General features: G+C 40.9%; 2 protein-coding genes across 2 annotated transcripts; both read right to left on the bottom strand.

The window, feature by feature from the left end:
- Nucleotides 1-682: 682 nt before the first annotated feature.
- On the bottom strand, nt 683-9,668 carry LOC147333608 (uncharacterized). Its single transcript, XM_086285813.1, has 6 exons — nt 9,569-9,668; nt 4,290-4,748; nt 4,064-4,192; nt 3,394-3,702; nt 2,183-2,509; nt 683-2,102 (listed from the first exon to the last, which is right to left on the bottom strand). The coding sequence occupies exons 1-6, from the start codon at nt 9,666-9,668 to the stop codon at nt 2,038-2,040; spliced, it is 1,389 nt and encodes a 462-aa protein (XP_086141939.1). The 3' UTR covers nt 683-2,037.
- Nucleotides 9,669-12,384: 2,716 nt separating this feature from the next.
- LOC147333607 (uncharacterized) lies at nt 12,385-18,148 on the bottom strand. The gene is made up of 6 exons (XM_086286429.1): nt 18,060-18,148; nt 16,129-16,470; nt 15,902-16,030; nt 14,449-14,775; nt 13,087-13,413; nt 12,385-12,476 (listed from the first exon to the last, which is right to left on the bottom strand). Exons 1-6 carry the CDS (start codon nt 18,085-18,087, stop codon nt 12,412-12,414), a joined length of 1,218 nt encoding a protein of 405 aa, XP_086142555.1. The 5' UTR covers nt 18,088-18,148; the 3' UTR covers nt 12,385-12,411.
- Between the last annotated feature and the right edge of the window lie 3,614 nt (nt 18,149-21,762).

The raw sequence follows: 21,762 nt of genomic DNA, 5'->3' as shown, positions 1-21,762 counted from the left end.
CGTTCCCACTGTCGCCAAAGTGCTTGCTCATATGATTGTTGGGTTTTCTCAAAATTTGTAACATTTTACGGTCTACCTTAATATATAAAGTGCCTTGAGGTGACTGTTGTTGTGATGTGGTGCTGTATAAATAAAATTGAACTGAGTAACTGAGTGCTATGAGAGGAACTTTAGACTGGCAGCGTGTCCAGGATGTGCTCCAACTTTTGCCCTCCTGAATCTGAAATGGGTAAGCAGAGGAAAACAGATGTATAAATGCTGTTTATTTAACCCTTTACGACCTACCATAGAAGTCTGCCACAGCTTATCTTTATATTTTTTCATGCTGCATTTTAAGTTGCCATACATCAATACAACTGTTATAGACCAAATTGTAATATGTGTATGCATTAAGTCCATAGTAACTACATAAATTGCAAAAAAGTGAAATAAACAACAAAAAAAATTAAAATTGTTCTTCATTTTTTTTTACATATATTTGTAGTTATAGAAATTTCAGATGTTTATCCCTCAAAGCTGTAAATACAAAAAACTTGCACAAAATAGCTCCAACAACAAGAAATTTATTTTGAGTGTCGTCATAGTTTTATTTTTGAGATACACCAATTTTTATATACTGCAGGAAAAACGAAAATAAATATTGTAATCTAAATTTGCAAAAAAAAGCCCAGCATGTGCATCAAAATAAACTATTCAAAGCAATTTGAGTTCTAAGCATTCCAGAAACTATACAGTGTAAAAACACCAGTGTAGGCTTTAAAGGTGTGTTACGAACTCGCATGTCCATGTGTTTGTTTTGTGCAGGTGTTGTGTCTTTTTATGTTAATTTAGCTGTGCCAGGGCCCTGCTCCGATTGGTGCGTGGATACACCGCCCCGATGTGACTGGTCCCAGCTGGAGGACCCGCCCATTAAAAGGAGGCTGGAGTGCTACAGCGGGGAGAGGTCCTCGCGTTTCTCCTCATGACCCAGCAGTACTCCTGTGGCAGCCACTGGCTGCAGTGCGCTTGAAAGTTGTGGAAGTGGAGTGGGTAGGGGTGAGCTGCCGTTTCTTTTGATCACCCGTTTTCTCCAGTTTTGAGTTAGTTAAGGAGGTCAGACTCTGTCTTTATTTTCGACTTTGTTTTGGTAAGGTCAGGGGTGCGGGATTTGTGTAGATTTGTTTTGTTTATTGTTTTGGCCTTGGCTCACCCTGAAGTGTTGACACTCCCGTTTTGGTTCCTTTATTTCACATTGTAAACAAATCACCTCATATCTAACGGATTTGTTTCTTGTGGCTGCTTGGGTCTTGGGGGGGGGGAAGCGAGTGCCTCACTCATGTTATGGCCTGGCCCTAGACGGGTCGTAACAGGTGTCGAAGGTAAAAAAAAACCCAAAAAAACAACCTACAATTTTTGTGAAAATGACGTTACTTCCAGTTTCAAGCAGGTAACATGGACATGCCATCGTTCGTCTAAGTCTATTTCAACATAGGAAGTGTTACAAACAGCTGATCGGATCGGCAAAGCGTGTTTCTGGAATATTATGTTTTTGTTGCTGCAAGTGCTTTTTATGCAATTTTTGCAAAGCTATATGTGGGAGGAAACCATGACCTAGGACAAGCTGATGGCATAAGATGTAAGTACAACTCCTCCGGTTTTATCCATCCATCCATCCATCCATCCGTCTACCGCTCCTAACAGTTTTAAAGGGTTAATGAATACTTGTGTACCTTAGTCTATATAAAATGTTCATTGAACAAATGTATAAATGGTGCTTCACATTCTTTCACATCACATGCAGATGATATTGATATATTTCTTGCACTGTACTTTCTTCATGTTACTGAAACAGCCAACAGTAAAGTGACACTGTTGCTTGTCTAATCATACTGAGAACTGACAAATATGAGGACAGACTGTTGACCTCACTGAGACTAATAACAAACAAAGGGCTCAGTATCAGGTGAAATCATCTTCCGCCCTTCATCCATTGTCTGTTCATGATGTCCTTCACGGACCTTTGCTCTTTGAAATCAGATTAATAATGAAACGAACACATCAAACTGATTGATCATTGGACCTGATCCTGATGTTATCTGTTTGTTTCTTGGCCTGGTTATTCCCTGCAGAGGAAACAGAAGAGAGTCACACAAACAAATAAATAAACCAACATGAAAAATCATGAACTAACTCACTAACTAACCTATGACTGTGAGCCACACTCTCTTGTATCTCCAGGTTTCCTTGTTGTTGACCTCACAGCCGTATCTCCCACTGTCACCCTCCGTGGGGTTTTTCAGGGTCAGACCGAGGTCTCCAGCGGTCAGCAGGTCTTTCTTCATCTCCGTTCGATCTTTGTAATGTTCGTCCTGTTTGTCAGGATGGTCAGAGCGGTTCTCATACACATAGACCTTCATGTACTTGGGTTCAAGGCATTTCCACACCACTTCAGTGTCTTCAGGCAGGTTTTCTGTGGTTTGAAAGGGCAGCAGGACAGACTCCGCCCCGTCCTTCACTTCTACATGACAGTCTGAGAGGACAACAAACACAACATGAGCTCTATAAAGACAAACATTTGACTTTTTAATCCACCAGTTTTTTTTTCTGTTAAATCACTTGCAGATGCTTTCTAACATGCAGTACCATGAAGTAATTGATTTCTTTCTTCTTGTTTTTGCATATTTGTCACCCATAAATGTTTCAGATCATGAAATGTTTTTAATCTTAGACAGAATAGTCTAAGGAGCTTGGGAAAAAAAGCATCTGGTAAGTTGCTTGAAGACGTTTCACCTCTGATCCGAGAAGCTTCTTCAGTTCTAAAGGTCAAATGGTGGAGAGTCCCAGATTTAAACCCAGTGGGAGTAACACCCCAAAGAGGGACAAATGACCCCCTGATGATCCTCTACAAAATCACATGAGCCAAGGTATGAAAACGGGTGTCACAATCAGCCAGGGTTTTGGGTGAGCTCCTTGTGAACAAGAGAAACTCAGCTCACTGTCATCCATCAGCATTTAAAAACGTATCTTATCTAACGTTAAAAACCATATTAACCCTGGAGAACCAATGGGGTCAGAGCCGACCCCATTGGTTTCCTGAATTGTTCAAATAATTATAAAAAGGTAATGGTGAACTGGACTTTACGCAGAAGCAGAGCATGGGTTCTCCAGGGTTAATATGGTTTTATTTATTTGTCACCCATAAATGTTTCCGATCATGAAACAATTTAAAATTTTAGACAGAATAACCGTAGTATCTGCTGTGTTCAAATTTATCTTCGAGCTTGGCCGCCTCATTAACTGCTAATATTTAACAGTTTCTCTTCCATCAATTTCCCACAAATAGCTTCATTAGTTCTTCCAAACCATCAAATTGTCAAACACAATCTGTGAATAAGGATCATTTGCAACACTGACCTTTGACTTTCAGCTCCACTTTTTTCTCCATCAGGACTTTTCCCTCCCTGCTGTAGACGGTGCAGGTGTAGGTGTCTGTGTCAGTTTCTGTGGGGTATGTCAGGGTCAGACTGAGGTCTTCATTCATTTCTGTTCGGCTCCTGTAACGTCTGTGCGGTTTTTCAGGCTGATCAGAGTCTTCCTGATACACGTGGACTATTCTGCCATCTCTGTCCTTCCACACGACTTTATTTACCTGAGACAGGTGAACTGTGGCTTTGCAGGGCAGCTTGGCAGACGTCACACCTGAACCCACCTCCACCTCACGAACTGAAAGAACAACCAAGCACAACATGAGCTGCACAGCATCAGCAGCAAACTTCCTTTGACAGATTCCTTTCTGAACCTAGCTGTTATGAGCAATGTGCAATGTCACCTGATGCTTTTAAGTTTCATTTTGAAGCAGGGATACAAATAACAAAGAGATCACAAAAGGGAACTAACATCAATGAAGCAACAGAACCAGAAACAGGGTAATGAAACTCAGAAGTGCTGCAAAATATTACACTCAAGGAATGAAACACTGTAGAACTAAGTAATGGATCAATGACACTAAGGATTATGAGGGATAGAAGCATCCAGATTTTTCATAGAATTATTGAGTAACACGCAGACATACACTCCTACATACCTTCTTTATTTTTCAGCCTTTTATATCCACAAAACATGCCGATACCACAGCAAATAGCCAGGACAACCACAGGAACCAAGACAGCTGAGAGAACTTTGGGCCAGACTGGAGGAGGTGGAGGAGGAGGTTCTGTAATTAGCACAAACACAAAAACCTGAACATCATCCAGCAGATTTTGATAAATTTAGAGTTCACTTCTCCTCTAACCTCTGTCTACGTCACTGACCTGTGACCTTCAGTTGTAAGTAAGTCCAGCTCACATCTCGTCCAGCGATGCGGAGGATGCAAGTGTAGGTTCCACTGTCAGAGACTGTCGGGTTTCTCAGAGTGAGGCTGAGGTCTCCAGTTTGCAGTGCATCAGCACTCATTGATGTTCGGTTGGTGTAACGCTGGTTTTGGTCATCCAAATCATCACCACTCTTCACACGAACATGGACTGTTGGGATGTTCAGGTCCTTGCGGTCCCACACTGCTGCTGTGAACTCACTGGGAGCAGCTAGTAACTGACAGGGCAGCAGAACAGACTCTGCTCCCTCGTACACCTCCACTGCTGTGGCATGCTGGGAAACTGAGGAGAGAAAATATGAAGCAGATGAATGCAGTGATTTTGTAACATCAGGTGAGACAGTATGAGGACCAACATGCACATGAGGTGAAAGTTTAACTACAGATGCAAAGATGGGTTCTGTTTACAAGTGATCAATTCAGCATCAGAGATTTTCACACCTATGTCATGGTCTGAGCTGGTGGACCGTGAGGAGTGGAGAGTGAAACCAAAAGCAGACACTTGCAAAAGAAAGTCATTTTTATAAAAAAGGCAAGCTGTTTATTAAAACTGGATGACACTACAAAACAAAAGGCAAAACAACAACCGAGACACAAAAAAAACTAAACTGAGCAAACAAAACCTAAAACCAACATACAGAACACAGGGAAGATGGAGTCATGAGGCGGTGGCTGGTAGCCAACCCACTACCTTTAGGAGAGTGAAACTAAAAGCCTGTCTAAGAGCATCAGTTTTGTACTGCCGCTGGCTGCAGCAATGAGTTTATGTCAAAGACAAACCACGGATATACTGTCCACTTTAATTCTCTGTCTCTTAAGCTGCAAGTGATTAAAGAATTAATAAAACATTATTCATTAGAGAAGAAAGCAAAATTCAAAACAGACTTGTGTATCTTGAAGTGTGTTCTTACAAGTCTGTGTGCATAGTTCAGTGATGACAACAATCACATCAAAGAGTTTTTGGTTATCAAGATTTTCCTGTGAGGTTTGAAAACTTGGAATGTTACATACATTACATTTTTCGACCAATAAGAAAGAGAGTTTTTTGGGAGTCGTTTTTGCTCACAGGCTTTCGAGCGTTTTCTTTATAAAACGCAGTTTTTACCGTTTCTTCCTGCAGTAAATATAAACAACGATAGTATTCAGGAAGAAAACCAAACATTGCAGATATTTTTATCATAATTCTGGTTTTACGTGGCCGATCAACACAATTTAAAAACTGGTATAAAGGCCACACTTTTCCCGTCAATTGTTCCGTCTGTCCTGCTCACATCTCCAATGGTTGTACACGTTGTCATTAACGTGGCTTCACTCCACATCAGCAGCTTTGCTCGCTAAAACACCGGCACATAAGGACGCTGTCATAGCCTGTCAACCACGTTGATTAGCTGCATTTATACGAATGTGAATCGCATCATTAGCTGGACTATGGGATAAGGTGGCATCGTTGTAATCCCATACAGGAGCAGCCAGTCACTTACTGACTAACACTGCTGATGAACATAGCTGAGCAGTAACGCGTTGCAAGAAACGTGTTACTGTAATACCATTACTTTTTTCAAGTAAAAAGTAAGGGATTACTATTGCAAACAAGGTAATTAGATTACCGTTACTTTCCCGTAGGAACGCTGCGATACTGCGTTACTAAAACCGTGATTTTTTTTTGCGAGAATGTCTCATGACAGTGACGTAAGCAAGGGCAACGTTTGTGGCAACAGCTGTGTGCAGATCAACAATGGATCACATATCGAGTGCGGGAGAGAGTATGAGCGTGCAGCGTTTAAAGCGTGGAAGTACTGACCTTACTTTGAGTTTGATTCCATAAAATGTGACGAAAACATTAGTGTCCACTGTTCACTGCGTGGGAAGAAAACTTCTTTTTACACCGAAAAAACCCCTAAACTTCAGAGCAAGCACCGGGTACGCTACCACGTAATGGGAAACTCACAGACAAACTTGCTGATTCTTCCACTGACCGCTGCGGCACACCTGCACCAGGGTAAACACCTGCCTGCCCCACTCCTGCTTTACAGGTGAAAATAGAGCAACAGGACCGCTGAGTCTTTGATTTTATTTATTTTCTGCTGTGTTTTACTTGCATCTATTTGAAAGACTGAGTGTAAACACAAAAAATATTTTATTTTATGTCCTGGAATGTGCAGAAAATAGGTTCAAATGTTAAAGAAATCTCTTCCAGTTAGGGAATGTTGCATATAATTAAATCTTTGCTTGAAACATGAAGTTAAAAGATTAAAACTAATACAAAAAAATTAAAATGAGACTTTTTTAAAATTTGATTACATTTTGTATGATGGATTATGCAGAAAAAGTAGAATTGGGCTGAAAGATCTATCACTTTATCAATTATCTATTTATCTAATTTATCTATTATCACATCCGGTTCTTTTATATTCTTTTACTGACCGAGAAAAAACACAACTCAGTGTGGTCAAAGCTCAAAAATCATCTTTATTCTACATTTCCAGAAAAGGAGAGCTGCAGATGCTAGCAAGCATCAACAGGTCTAAGGCATTACAAGCCGAATGGGTATAATATAATTCGGTTATACGTCACACATGGTCACACAGAGTTTCAATCAAAACAGCTCCTGCGCTGCACTCTACCTAGTCTCACTTCCTGTACTCTGCAAGCCTGCACAAAGCGTGCAGTTTCCTGTCTTAGACATTACTCTGTGACCTTTCACACTCCTTATAACTTAAAGTGGCATTTTTTTACACTGGACTCTATAAAACAGTATAAACAGAAAATAAGCACTAAGAATATATATTTATTCCATAACACTATTCAGGTTGTAAATCATGTTTTTAAAAAGTAACTAAGTAACTAATTACTTTTGAAAATAAGTAATCAGTAGAGTAAGAGGATTACTTTTTGGGGGAAGTAATCAGTAATGGTACTGATTACTTTTTTCATGTAACTTGACAAACACTGCTGATGAAGAGGAAAGCCAGATGATGTGATGTCGGGGTAGTGATAAAGAGTGTGGAACTGATAGGTGACCTAAGTGCTGCTGAGCCTAAATGCCAAAGAACTGTCTCAAAGATCCAAAGACTTAAAATGAAGATGCTTCAGTGATCTGACAGCTACTGCACTGAACAATCAGCCTAATGGCCTTTTGGTCTGTTGACACATGACGATTAGTTCATGTGGTTTCATATCTGAGGAGAAAGGACATATCTGAATGAGAGAAAACAATGATGTTAGTCAATGTTTATAATGGTTATAATTTAACTGTTCTGACAGATCTGATAAACAGTTATTTTTTTTTCTTTAAGCATAATTGTACTGCAGAACAGTGCTAGTTGGTAAGATTCATGTATTTACTTTATTTCTTTCTCATTTACAACTACCCTGACCACCCTGAGTCTGGTCCATTTCCTATTGACTATTAGAAGGGTTAGTCATTAACCCCTAACCCTAACCCTATAATTTAGTGGTTTGGGCTTGGAATTAACCTTTTCTGTGTTATATCTCTCGGCTGGCCTAGGAATGCCATGGTTTTCCCCCGGACAAGCTGGAGGAGGTGGCCGGGGAGGGGGAGGTCTGGACTTCTCTGTGTAGGCTGCTCCCCTTACGACACAGCCCCGGATAAGCAGAAGGAGATGGATGGATGGTTTATAGATCAATATATTAAATAAACACCTTAAGAAAATCTAGCTAAATAATTTAATTCATTCATAGTGACAGAGGAATCAGAAAAACAATGAAAAACGTTTTTCATTGAACTTAACACAATTACATAAAAGTTTACATATAATTAAATACACAAAGTCACCATTTAGGCATAGGTACTTTTGTGTGTGTGGTGCTCCAAACAACTATCAAATATGAGAAAGTAATTTGAAATTAATTTAAGTCCTGATTGATTTGGTCCCCCCTGAGTGAAAGCTGCAGAGAGAGGGTCTTCATTCAGGAGAATACACACAGCAGTCATCAGTGTCGTTGTTACAATATGACCTCAAGTTACAGACGTGTGTGTGTGTGCGTGTGTGTGTGTGTGTGTGTGTGTATGCATGCATGCAGAGGATCAGAGTGTCTTTCTTACTGAGTAAGAGGAGCAGCAGAATCTTCATCCTGCAGTCAAAATCCCATTAAGTCTAATCCTCAGTCAGACTGCGGACACATAAAGCAGCACACTGCAAACACTCCCAGAGACTGAAGCACAAACACCAGTTTACTTTCAGGTTCACTGTTCAGTCATGGGGGAGGGGATCCCGGGCAGAGAGTATATAGTGTTGCAGTGCTATAGTCCTATTTTTATCTGGGAGAAAACAGAACTACACTGTAAAAAATGGCAGTGAAATTGACATAAAAACCATGTAAAATCCCTACAGAAATGTATAGTAAACCCCAAAACACGTTTTTCTGTTTCAATCACAGTGAACTTTTGTAAACTATTAAACAGAATGTTTTTGTTATATTTACAACATCAATGTGTGATTATAATCAAATTTATTTGTTAAAACTACAAATATTGGGAACAAAAACAGTGAAATACTTTAATACTCATAACAAAACAATTATGTTAATTTGACATGCAAATATTGTAAAAACTATAGTTTTAGTCAGTTGTTTTTAAAAATACACGAATTATATGTAAGTCACTTTACAGGTTTATACTGTAGGCCTGTAACGGACCTACTTTTAACATGATTCATGAAATTATTCAAATTCAGGTATAGGGCTATTAAAAATGTTTTCACAGAAAATTGTGAACCTGAGAGGTTACTTCTCTATTTTTATGCTATATAAAGATATACAATTATAATGACATTGTCATTTTTCTAATCATTCAGGCTATTTGCAGCCTATTGTAGAGTAACCTATAAGAAATTATTATTATCAATAGCCTAAGTAACACTTCTGTTCAGTCATAATTCTTGTGTTCTTTATGTTTCTTTTCATTGTAATGTGATACTTAGACTAGACTACTGTTTTTGGGTTAGGTTAGCAATGTTGTTAAGCCCATAGAATGTCTATGGTGCCTTCTCTCCACAGAGCTGTAGGCCACTGTAGCCTGCACTGAGTGCGCCTAATTTTGAGAAGGGTCTGGCTGCAGCCAGTGGGGAGCGCCATATTGTGATCTCCACAGTCACCGGAAACACGTAACCTCCACATTTTGTTCACAGAAAAAGGCTGAGTACTTTGAACTGCCACTCAGTTCATAAGCGCAGACAACAGTTAGGACCCTTCCCTCACCCTGAAGGTGCTGGGAACAAACCCTCTTGTCCACTGGAAGAAAACCCCGGTGAACCCCAAGCTGAGGGGATATTAGATACCTACTCCAGCCCGCCGTCATCTCATAGGGGTCTTCTGAATCACACTTTGTCTGGTCCCTCACCCAGGACTATTTTGCCATGGGAGACCCTACCAGGGGGCATAATCCCCAGACAACATATCCCCTGGGATCCCTGGGATACACAAACCCCTCCATCATGATAAAGTAGCGATTTGTGGAGGGTAAGTAGTTTGTCTGATAGATGAGCTCATTTTTAGTAACAACACCACAGCAGAGGACAGGTGCAAGTGTCTGTCTCCTGAATCCAAACTGGAAGCTGGTTCCACAGAAGAGGGGCCTGAAACCTGAAGGCTCTGCCTCCCATTCTACTTTTAAATACTCTAGGAACAACAAGTAGGGCTGCAGAGCGAGAGCGAAGCACTCTAATAGGGTGATATGGTAAATGGCCTGCATTTGTATAGCGCTTTTCTAGTCCCTAAGGACCCCAAAGCACTTCACACTACATTCAGTCATTCACACACACATTGGTGATGTGGCAAGCTACATTGCTACAAGCTACAGCTGCCCTGGGGCGCACTGACAGAGACGAGGCTGCCGGACACTGGCGCCACCGGGCCCTCTGACCACCACCAGCAGGCAAACATGGGGTTAGTATCTTGCCCAAGGATATTTGGCATGCAGGAGGCAGCCTGGGATCGAACCACCGACCTTCTGATTAGTGGCTGATCTGCTCTGCCACCTGAGCTACAGCCACCCCATCATAATACTAATGTGTTGTACATTATTATTTGTATATTAATCTATTTTTTATTTATAGTATTTACCAACATCAAAAAGTTGCAAGCAAAGAAAGACCACACCATGGTGCATGTTTAAACAAGGAAGGTTTATGCATAAAAAATATTACCGTATTTCCTGGACTACAAAGCGCACCTGAATATTAGCCGCACAAGCTAAAATCAGGGGAAATCCTGTTTTGTACCTACATTAGCCGCACCTGACTAAAGCCACAGGTGTTTCAATGTTGACTTATCATATGTAAGAGAATATGCACAAAGGGAATTGTCAGGAAAGAGATGGCTGTTTGGAGACACACCCCTTTTATTAATATTTTGAAAAACAAGTTATGGGTACATATTTGCATAACTTTTTAGGTATATGTACAAGTAGCGGTAATTACAAGTAGGAAACATGTACTGTGCTTCATAAATGAGTAACAAATGTAGTACATAACAATAACCTGCAGCACACCAGAAAAATAGATCCGGCCTACCTTTTAGGCTCAGGTGCAGCGAAACGGCTTTAACAAGAAGAAAAGTCAGTCATTCACCATCTTTCTCTTCTTCCTGCCACTAAAACCACCAAAGTCCTCTTCTCCAGTGTCGGAAACGAACAGGCTCAGGGTGGCTTCGTCATCCACTCTCAGCTTCTTTCCTTCGTTGTCACTTTCAAAACCAAAGAAATCCTCGTTGTCAGTGTCAGAGTCGAACACCCTCTGAAGGGCCGTGGCGGTGTCCTCCTCTCCATCATGCAGCATTCAGCCCTTCGAAATCCGTTGGTGATCGTGGATGTTTTCACACTTTTCCACACTGTCAGATTCCACCGGTGGAGTTGAGCATAACTTGCTTTTCGCAAGTTTATCACCGCCCATCATCCATGACTCCCGCTGAACGTGTAGCGCTACTTTGAAGTTTGTTTTTCGCGCTACTTGTACGGCACTATGTTGCCTGGCGGATGGACACATGACCAACATACCACTCTTGAACCCCGATCCTTCCGCCAGGCAACGTAGTGCCGTACAACAGCGGAACAAACAAAACAAATCATCTTACGATATCACAAAAATCAGGAACAATCCATAGAAAAGCCGCACCTGACTAAAAGCCGCAGGGTTCAAAGCTTGTGCAAAAAGTAGCGGCTTATAGCCTGACAATTACGATAATTAAACATAAGTCCTCTCTGCTGACATCTGGCCACCAGATGTCAGCGTCATTTAACACAAGCTTCAATGATTTAGAAAGCTTCGTTTGGCCCTCACTACATTGGGACGTTTGAAATTGAGTCAGTGGGCAGTCAGTCATAAAATAAATTACTATAAAACCAAAGTACCCCAGAAGAGGAGCCCTTTCTGTTTTCCAGATTTGCTGAATAGTAAATGGGGAACTTTATAAGTGCTTTCCCCCATGCAGTTATCGTTAACCATTACACAAATATTTGATTGTCTTCAATTTATTGCTTTATCAATTTATTTATTATAAACAGTAGGGAACTGAAGCCAGCCCATTGTTCCTTCAGTGGGCTAGTTTCAGTCATTATGCAATGTACTGTTTATAAGGTTGGGGAAACCTGCAGTCAGCTGAGACTGAAGAAGTCACTTGGATGAGTGACTGAAAACGCTACGTCCAGATGAACAGAATGTGGAAATTACATTTTTTCCAATCTGTAATTATCTCAAAACTTTGGCAGTTAATTTAGTATATTTTGAGTTATTTCAGTTGTGGAAAACATTGTTTAACCTTGCTGAATCGTGGTGTAGCCGGTCTGGCCTTAAACTCTGATCGCCATTAATATATACCATATATATATATGATATACCATAAGGCTAAGGCGAACTAAGTGAGAAAGTGATATTAATCAATACATAAAAAAAAAAAATCTGACACGACACCCTCCTGAATCTGAATTGGGTAAGCAGAGAAAAATGGATTTATTTCATGAATTCTTGTGTACATTAGTTCAATGAACATTTTATATAGACTAATGTATAAATTGTACAGGTCAGATCAATAATCGAACAAACATATCAAACTAAATGATCAGTGGAGCTGATCCTGGTGTCTTCTGTGTGTTTCTTGGCCTGATTATTCCCTGCAAAGGAAATAGAATAGAGTCACACAAACAAAGAAATAACATTTCAAATCTGCAGGATGCAGATAATCTTAAACAAAGAGGACCCAAAGCAGGCACGTGGAACAGGGAAAGCAAAACTGGACACAATGCACATGAGACAAGGACTATCAAAATAAACCAGGAAACATGGCAAATGGGGAAACCAAGATCCAACACACATAAACCTGATGTGGGAAGAGAACAAACACATGGCATTACATGGCCGAGAGATACAGAGAGAGAGCGATTGATACATGAAGAGACATGATGGGCTGAGAGGCTGAGGTGATGCTGAAGTCAGAACACAGAGACAAAGAGGCGAGATGCTAAAACAAAGAGAGGACTGAGGGACAAAAGGAGATCACTTAAGGAAATTAAACCATCTACAGGCATCACACACACAAAAAAGACAGAAAATTCATAAGCACAAGGTAACTAAATTGTACCAATAGGGACTAGAAACATTAATCACTTAGTAACATCACAACATTGATAAGTGGACAAGACTCAAAGATAAAAAAAAAACACTGGTTCAAAGACCGAGAACCATGACATTAACTAACAAACATGAACTAACTCACTAACTAACCTGTGACTGTGAGCCACAACCTCTTATATCTCCAGGCCTCCTTGCTGTTGACCTGACAGCCGTATTTCCCACTGTCTCCCACTTTGGGGTCTTTCAGGGTCAGACTGAGGTCTCCAGTGGTCAGCAGGTCTTTCTTCATCTTAGTGCGACCTCTGTAATGTTCGTCCTGTTTGTCAGGCTGGTCACTGCCGTTCTCATACACGTGGACCTTCATGTATTCGGGTTCATGGCGTTCCCACACGACTTCAGTGTCTTCAGGCTGGTTTTCTGTGGTTTGAAAGGGCAGACAAACAGACTCCGCCCCTTCCTCCACCTCCACCTTACACTCTGAGAGGACAATAAACACATCATGAGCTGTATAGTGACAACCGTGCATGTAAAATACGAATTACTCGTTATTGATGACACATCACTCACATGCCCACTAACATAAATCACACCATATATGCATAGTATATCAGAGTATTCGAGCCCATATGGAAAAGAAATAGAAAAAAACTTGCATAAGATGTGGCCTACTTCATATAAAGCTCATATGATTTACTCATGAAAGTGGCCACTTTCTCATGACTTTCATACATTGTTTTAGTAAGTATCCAAAACATACAAGTTTCATTATATAATTTTTCAAGAGATCTTATATCTGTTTTCACTCTTGTATGCTTTTCATACAAGTTTCACACAAGACAGATACAAACTTTATAAGATTTATATATATATTTTCCATATGGGAGGAGACAGGGCAGTGCATGTGTCAAACTCAACTTTGCTGGCTAATCACAAGCATAGGCTTGGCGAGGTTGTGCTCACTCACAGTTGCTGCAATCAGAGTTCACAACAATGTCAGACTCTGTAGTTCTCCCTTCTCCATCTGACTAGTACGTACATAGCTCAATGTTATGCTTTAATCACTGGATTTCTAAGTGGCTTTTAGAAATTAGGTGGGCCTTTTAGATTCTTGGGAAAACTGGTCTGATGAGGAGAGACAACATCAATCCAACTTTGAATGAAGCAGGTCTCATTTAGAGAACCTAGGAGGCTAGGAAGCAGATTTCCAGGCTTACACTCCTCTGCAGATTCACTGCTTGTGTTGGAAAGTTTTTCATCGCACTGAAGAAATGGGGAACAACCACAGGTTTCTTTTCTAGACTAGCCAGGCTCACAAAGACCGAGAGCTCTGAAGCCTTATACTGAATTCCCTTACACTCGTCTTACTTTCCCACAAACCTATCTTTGAACATTATCTTTCATTAACTGCTGATATTTATTGAGATCTCCCACAAAGAACTTCAGTCATTACTTCCTCCAAACCATCAACTTGTCACAGAGAATCTGTGAATAAGGATCCACTGCAGCACTGACCTTTGACTTTCAGCTCCACTTTTTTCTCCATCAGGACTTTTCCCTCCTTGCTGTAGGCGGTGCAGGTGTAGGTGTCTCTGGCTGTGTGTGTGGGGTATTTCAGTGTCAGACTGAGGTCTCCAGTCTTCAGTGGTTTTTTATTAATTTCTGTTCGGTGTCTGTAATGTCGATCCTGTTTTTCTGGATGGTCAGAGCCGTTCTCGTACACATGGACGTTCCTGTTATTTCTGTTCTTCCACACAACCTTATTTATTTGAGACAGGTGAACTGTGGCTTTGAAGGGCAGCTTGGCAGACCTCACACCTGTATCCACCTCCACTTCTTGAACTAAAGGAACAACAAAGCACAACATGAGCTGCACAGCATCAGCAGCACACTTCCTTTGGCAGATTGAAGTGAAATATTTACAGTAAAACATAGTGAGTGAAGGAGAAACACTCAGTGCATCATGGAAACCCCCAGCTGCCTACATCTTTTGCAGATGAACTAAAATTATTTGGTCCTTAAAAAATGTATTACATTTAGATAAACACATCCTCAGATGAACAGCTAAATGCAACATTTTACAACAGTGTTATGATTTATTTAACATAAAACCTAGCTCCTGCTGATCAACTGTAGTCAATTAATTGAACAACATCAGACAATATGGGGTTAAAATGTAGACAGACAATGGGATGATGCAGTGAGAAACATTATTCACAGTGGACAAAACTATATAAAGTTTATTTATATAGCCGGATATGAACCACAACCTGAACTTTTGGGAATAAACATGCTTTGTATAGATGAGAACAAAGTGGACATGTTTGTCCTTAATGAAGAGCTCCAGGTTTGTAGAAAACCAAATGTAAGCATGATGGTGAAGAGATGATGTTTAGGCACTATCCGGTCCCCTCTACACCAAAGTATTCTAGAGTCAAAAGTGAGGCCATCTGTCCCAGAGCTGACCCCAACCCTGAGCAAGGGTAGAGGGACCAAGAGACAGAAGAGACTTGAAGAACAAACTACAGAGACGCAACCTCGACACGCAGACAGGAAAGGAATCGTGTGTGGGTATGTGTCTGGTGTTGGTATATTCATTTTGTAAATAGATTTGTAAAGTAGCATTTTAGATTGAGTATTTTGGTCACCTTGTACATATTGTTCACTGCAGCAGCCTAGTAGGTGTGAGAAGCCATTTTTGTTGATTAAGTTTTCTCCTGTTTTTCATGTAGAAAGTTAGGTAAGTGAATTGTCTTTTGTTTGGTTTTCATTTTGTGTAGGAAAGCGTAGGGACCATCAGGGAGTTTTGTTTGTTATTTTTGGCACTGCTCACTGCTGAAGCAAATAAATGGCTGCTTAGCACTTCAAAAGATATTGTTGTTTGTGTTCTTGCTTGGGTGGTGTGTGAGTGGGCCAACTTCTTGTTGCATTCAATACATGTCTAGACAAAGAACGTAACACTACATACCTTCTTTATTTTTCAGCCTTTTATATCCACAAAACATGCCGATACCACAGCAAATAGCCAGGACAACCACAGGAACCAAGACAGCTGAGAGAACTTTGGGCCAGACTGGAGGAGGTGGAGGAGGAGGTTCTGTAATTAGCACAAGCACAAAAAACCTGAACATCATCCAGCAGATTTTGATAAATTTAGAGTTCACTTCTCCTCTAACCTCTGTCTACATCGCTGACCTGTGACCTTCAGTTGTAAGTAAATCCAGCTCACATCTCGTCCAATGATGCGGAGGATGCAGGTGTAGGTTCCACTGTCAGAGACTGTCGGGTTTCTCAGAGTGAGGCTGAGGTCTCCAGTTTGCAGAGCATCAGCACTCATTGATGTTCGGTTGGTGTAACGCTGGTTTTGGTCATCCAAATCATCACCACTCTTCACACGAACATGGACTGTTGGGATGTTGAGGTCCTTGCGGTCCCACACTGCTGCTGTGAACTCACTGGGAGCAGCTAGTAACTGACAGGGCAGCAGAACAGACTCTGCCCCCTCGTACACCTCCACTGCTGTGGCATGCTGGGAAACTGAGGAGAGAAAATATGAAGCCGATGAATGCAGTGATTTTGTAACATCAGGTGAGACAGTATGAGGACCAACATGCACAAGAGTTGAAAGGTTAAAGTCTCAAGTCTAGCTACAGATGCAAAGATTGTTTGTATTTACACACTTACAATATGTTTACTTTGGTCTGAATCTGAATCTGAATCTGTTGATGAGTTTATAAATTTTGTCTTTTTTGTGGCTTGGCTCCTTTTCACACAGAGGAAACTCCCAGTGAACCAGAATCTCTCAGTAAAAATCACATGAGAAGATTCAGTCCTCTTAAGCTGGGCAGACACTGCGATTTTTTCAGTCGCGCGATTCAGCTCCTGCTCAAACTGCACGATTGACTCGCAGGGGTTAGAAGTTCATAGGTCACGATGCAGGTCTCACACTATACGGCCCGATGCTCTGATGCGACCTGAGTGCTCACACTGTGCCTCCATAACATGAAGGTTATAACAGAAAAACTGTCGCTCGCTCTCCCTGTCTTTCACTCACACAGACACACCACCACCATCAACTTTGCTAAATTGCTAATGAAAAACATGATCAGCTGTGATTGAGCAGCAGTGTCGATCCAACTATTTTCACGGTTGTTGTGGTCGTGATCATTTTGTGATGCCACATCGAAAAGGCTCAGATGAGCCATAGTCCTACAAGTTGTGCCTCCATCGCTTGTGTCCAGATCACACGCTGCTACGTCTTTTTTGCTGACATTTGTGTTTGCGCGTGCGCAGTGTGACAAACTGCGGAGACACCCTCACGACGGTTGCGAGGATTTCAAACAGGTTTGAAATCCTCCCGACCAAGCGATTGATGATCGGGAGGTGGTCGTGAGGTGTTAATCGCGTCTCGTTAACCCACGTATACTACACGATGCACGACGCACGATGAAGGCCAAAATCGGGCCGATCGCCAAATCGGTCGCACGACTCAAAAATCGTCTCAAAATGGGCCAAAAATCGCACAGTGTGAGCCCAGCGTTACTGGTCACACGTCCCTATGACAGGGGTGACAAAAGTAAGACTCATGGATCTCATGGAGGACTTACTCACAATTGGTAAAAAATAAATAAATCTATGGTTGTTATAGTTTGTGTACTCTGCACATTTGTGCACAAAGTATACAGAAGCTGTTTAGCTCAGACTTGGAGCGTACACTTGGCAGTTGTTTGTTTTTCCTCAGGTACTTTCCCCATAAACAAATACACTGGTTTTTATTTGGAACTGGACAAAAAGTACCTCTTCCAAAGACTCTCCGTGCAGTTGGTCTGCAAAGACCAATATAACTGCACCCAAGGGTGATCATCAAGTTTACATCTGCACAAATGAAGCAGCACATATTGAGCATCATAGAGGGTGATTATTGGAAAAATGATTGGATTGAGCTGCATAGGGAGGGGCTTCATTCACGATAATACACACAGCACTCATCAGTGCAGTGGTTTTACATTATGATCTCAAGTTACAGACATCTGTGTGTGTGTGTGTGTGTGTGTGTGTGTGTGTGTGTGTGTGTGTGTGTGTGTGTGTGTATGCATGCATGCAGAGGATCTGAGTGTCTTTCTTACCAAGTAAGAGGAGCAGCAGAATCTTCATCCTGCAGTCAAAGTCCCGTTAAATCTAATCCTCAGTCAGACTGCGGACACATAAAGCAGCACACTGCAAACACTCCGAGAGACTGAAGCACAAACACCAGTTTACTTTCAGGTTCACTGTTCAGTCATGGGGGGGGGGGGGGGGGGGGGGGGGGGTGAGAGTATATAGTGTTACAGTGCTATAATCCTATTTTTATCTGGGAGAAAATAGAACTAACTAGGAATGCACCAACACAGCAACAACAAACACATGTACCAAACTATTATGTCTTGTTTTTAAAGAGTGAGTGAGCTACAGAGAGCTCAGACTTTCATAATAATATGTGACCAGTGTCACCTGGCAGTCAGCGACCTGCTCTCTGGGACTGGAAGAGTAGGAGTGAAAAAGAAGTGGTGGGTGGGTAAGGAGTGGTCAGCTTCCAGAATTTCAGGAGAAGATGATCTCAGTAGTACAGAACAGAGTGAAACAAGACCCTGATGCTACATACGACATATAAAACTAGAATTACTGAGCCTTTTTTTTCCTGGTGCAAGTCGCTACTACTAGATTTACTAAGCCTGCGCAAATTTCCCCTGGACCTAACACCTCCTAGCACCCCGCTGAGAGGCCTTCAGCTCCATCGTTCTCCTGCTTTTGTGGTGCAAACACACCCTCCCCCAACCCCCAACCAGGAGAGATTCAGAAAGTCAAAAACAGCTCCATTGGTTTCATGACCACGTTCTCTACCAGCCTCTCACCCCAAGGGGAGAAGGGTCTGGCTGCAGCCACTGTGGAGCTCCACACTAACCGGAAACACGTGACCTCCACAGTAGCCGGAAGCACGTGACCTCCACAGTAGCCGGAAGCACGTGACCTCCACACTAGCCGTAAACATTCATGGATACCGTGGAAGTCTTGCAAGTTGATCACAAAGGTTGGTTAAGTCTTTCTTAAATAAATTTGCCGTTAGTGATTTTATAATTCTAGGAATCGTCTAGTTTACAATGATCATGTTGCCACTTATTTAAACAACATTCCTCCTTATTTTAATGTTTTTTCATCGTGCTCCATGGCAGAGAAACACACAAATATGCTTTTTCCTGGGCCTGGTTTAAGTAAGAGAGCTGGATTAACGGCTTCTGTGGGCGAGAAGAAGCAAAAACCACATTTTGCATTAGAGTATGATTTATTGTTGGTGTCAGAGATGCAAAATAACGAATACTTCAATACTGTACTTAAGTAGAATTTTCTGGTATCTTTACTGCTGTACTTTTTTGTGCCTACTGTATACTTCTTTATACTTCTACTTCTCACATTTTAGCACGCGTATCTGTACTTTGTAATCCGTACATTTGTAAATCAGCCCCCCACACGCGTGCTTTGGACGCAAGATTACTTCAAAATTTTGTACATAAATGATATTTTAGACCCTGTACTTCTTGCTTCGACTTGACTAAAAAGTCGAGTCGGTGCTTTTTAAACAGAGGTATCTAAACTGTAGTAAGGAACGTGTGTACTTGTGACACCTTTGGTTAGCGTCAACACTGTAAATTTCGTCACAAACAGATTTATATATTTATCAATACTTCTATTCATTATTCTTTTCTGTACAGCTTTTTTATTGCCCAGATTTTAGTTAGCCTCTGTTCAATTGACTGTTATATGTCAATAGAAACATGTCTCACAAATTAAAGTGTCTTGTAAAATATTTGTGGGGTTTTTTTTTCAAGAATTTTCTTCCCAAATCTATTACATGCCAACTGTAAATTGTTATTTCTGCTAAATCCTTAACTTAAATGTATATATGGTGTTTATCTGTTTCTCTCTCTGTTTTAGATGCACACATCAATCTGGAATTCGGGCTTAAAGCCAGAATTGCAGGAATGCAACACGTGTTGCAGAGGACTCTTTCACTGCCCTCTGTGCCCCACTTTCAGCCCTACTGTCAGGGCAAAGATTGAGGAGCATCTAAGTGTGCATATAAAAAATGCTTTGCCTTTCAAAGGTATGTTTGTATTAAATATACTTTATAGTTATAAATATGCACTTTTTTAGGCACTTCTGCAGTATCTTTGTTGACTTAAAAGTTGCTGTTGATATTGTACAGTTCAGTTTATTCATCTGCAACAAAAATAGTGTTTTTATAAAATATTTTTATTTACTTTTCACCACTTTTCTTGACATAACTTTTGTGATCCATACCATTTAACTTTCATTATTGAGGTTGGCTTGGATGTTTTTGTTAACATGTACAATCTGATTGTTAGACAAATTGATTGCATTCTATACAACTACATTTAAATTACATCTGTTTGTTTGTTTGTTTTTTTCTCTTACAGATAAAATGATATGCCGGTGCAGGCTGCCTTGTAGGACAACAGGACACTTTCACTGCCCTGTCTGTAAGATTACAATCATACGGCGTGGGGATATGGCAAGGCATTTATTGTCTTGTCAGCATTCTTCAATGCCAAGTCAGCCACCATTATCAGGACTGCTCCCCGCTGAACTCTCCGAGGAGACCCGTATTCCTCTGGCAGTACTCTTCGAGGAGCCCCGTCTCCCCCCCCAAGGTTTTGTCTTCGGTATCTGAACCATTTTCTGAGTCTTTGTTAGAACATTCATTGGCTCTACCCTCTGTGTTCAATAAAACTGCAGCTGATGGAAAGTCCATGAAAATGACATGCCCTCACTGTGGCCTTACTCTTCATAGCTCTGGCAAGCTATTTGCACACTGGAGAGAGGAAGCCAAAGCTGTGCTTGAAGGACAACACGTGTCCATTTTCAGACTGAAAAAGCGCAAGTTCCAGGAAGTCAGTCAAGTCAGTATTCACTTTAAACAGTAGTGTAATTACATGGTTAGTGACATTTGAATAACTGTTAAAAACTGTTCTGCAACAGAGAAATAACTATGTTTTCATCCCCATTTGCCTGACACAGGAGCCAGCAGTTGTTGAAGATCTGCGTCCTGCTGTGCAGTGGGTTGTCCAAAATAAGGCACTTTTCTGTGGACATGTAACAATGCCCAAATATCTGTCCTTAAATCAAGGGGACCAGCAGAGGGTCTTAAGAGACATGTCAGAGGAAGAAGACACTGGAGCAAGGGACTTGTTCCTCTTTGTTTTTCAGTTTGCAAAGGACATGGAGCTCTTTTTGAAAGCATGTGCTGATGAGCAGGGGCTAAGGGTCAGTGCTATGTTTGACATGTAATGGACAAATGAAGGCACTGGCTGTGTTTGTTTGTTTGTTTGTTTGTTTGTTTGTTTAATATGCTGTTGTTGTTGTTGTTTTGTTTTGTTTTGTTTTTTGCGTAGTACAAAATTCCAATTAAACTTATTTCAAAATGTTGTTCACTTGATTCTGTGTCCATACTTATAATAAAGGATTACAGTGTAACAGCATTAAATGTAAATGTAACAGCATTTTTTTTAAACTTGTATTTTCAAAATAAAAAGCTTATTGTTGATATTAACAGTAAAGAATTGCAATCAATAATATTTTTATACATTTTAAACATTAACACTCTGGGCTCTATCCTGGCCATCTGTGGACACTTCACTTATTCTTTTTTTTGACTACTGCACTGCAGTGGACCAAAAGAATGACACGGGTTTGATCTTAAGGATCTAATAGTTGTGTGTGTTGTGCATGACATTGCCACACAAATATGTATTTGCAAGATAGAGTAGAATAAAT

The sequence above is a fragment of the Aulonocara sp. 'chitande type north' Nkhata Bay genome, linkage group LG3 (genome assembly GCF_057382095.1).
Source record: "Aulonocara sp. 'chitande type north' Nkhata Bay isolate Kocher_YH1m ecotype deep benthic linkage group LG3, A_spYH_male_GT1.1, whole genome shotgun sequence".
Taxonomy (NCBI): Eukaryota; Metazoa; Chordata; class Actinopteri; order Cichliformes; family Cichlidae; genus Aulonocara; species Aulonocara sp. 'chitande type north' Nkhata Bay.
This window is presented reverse-complemented; position numbering and strand designations above follow the sequence as displayed.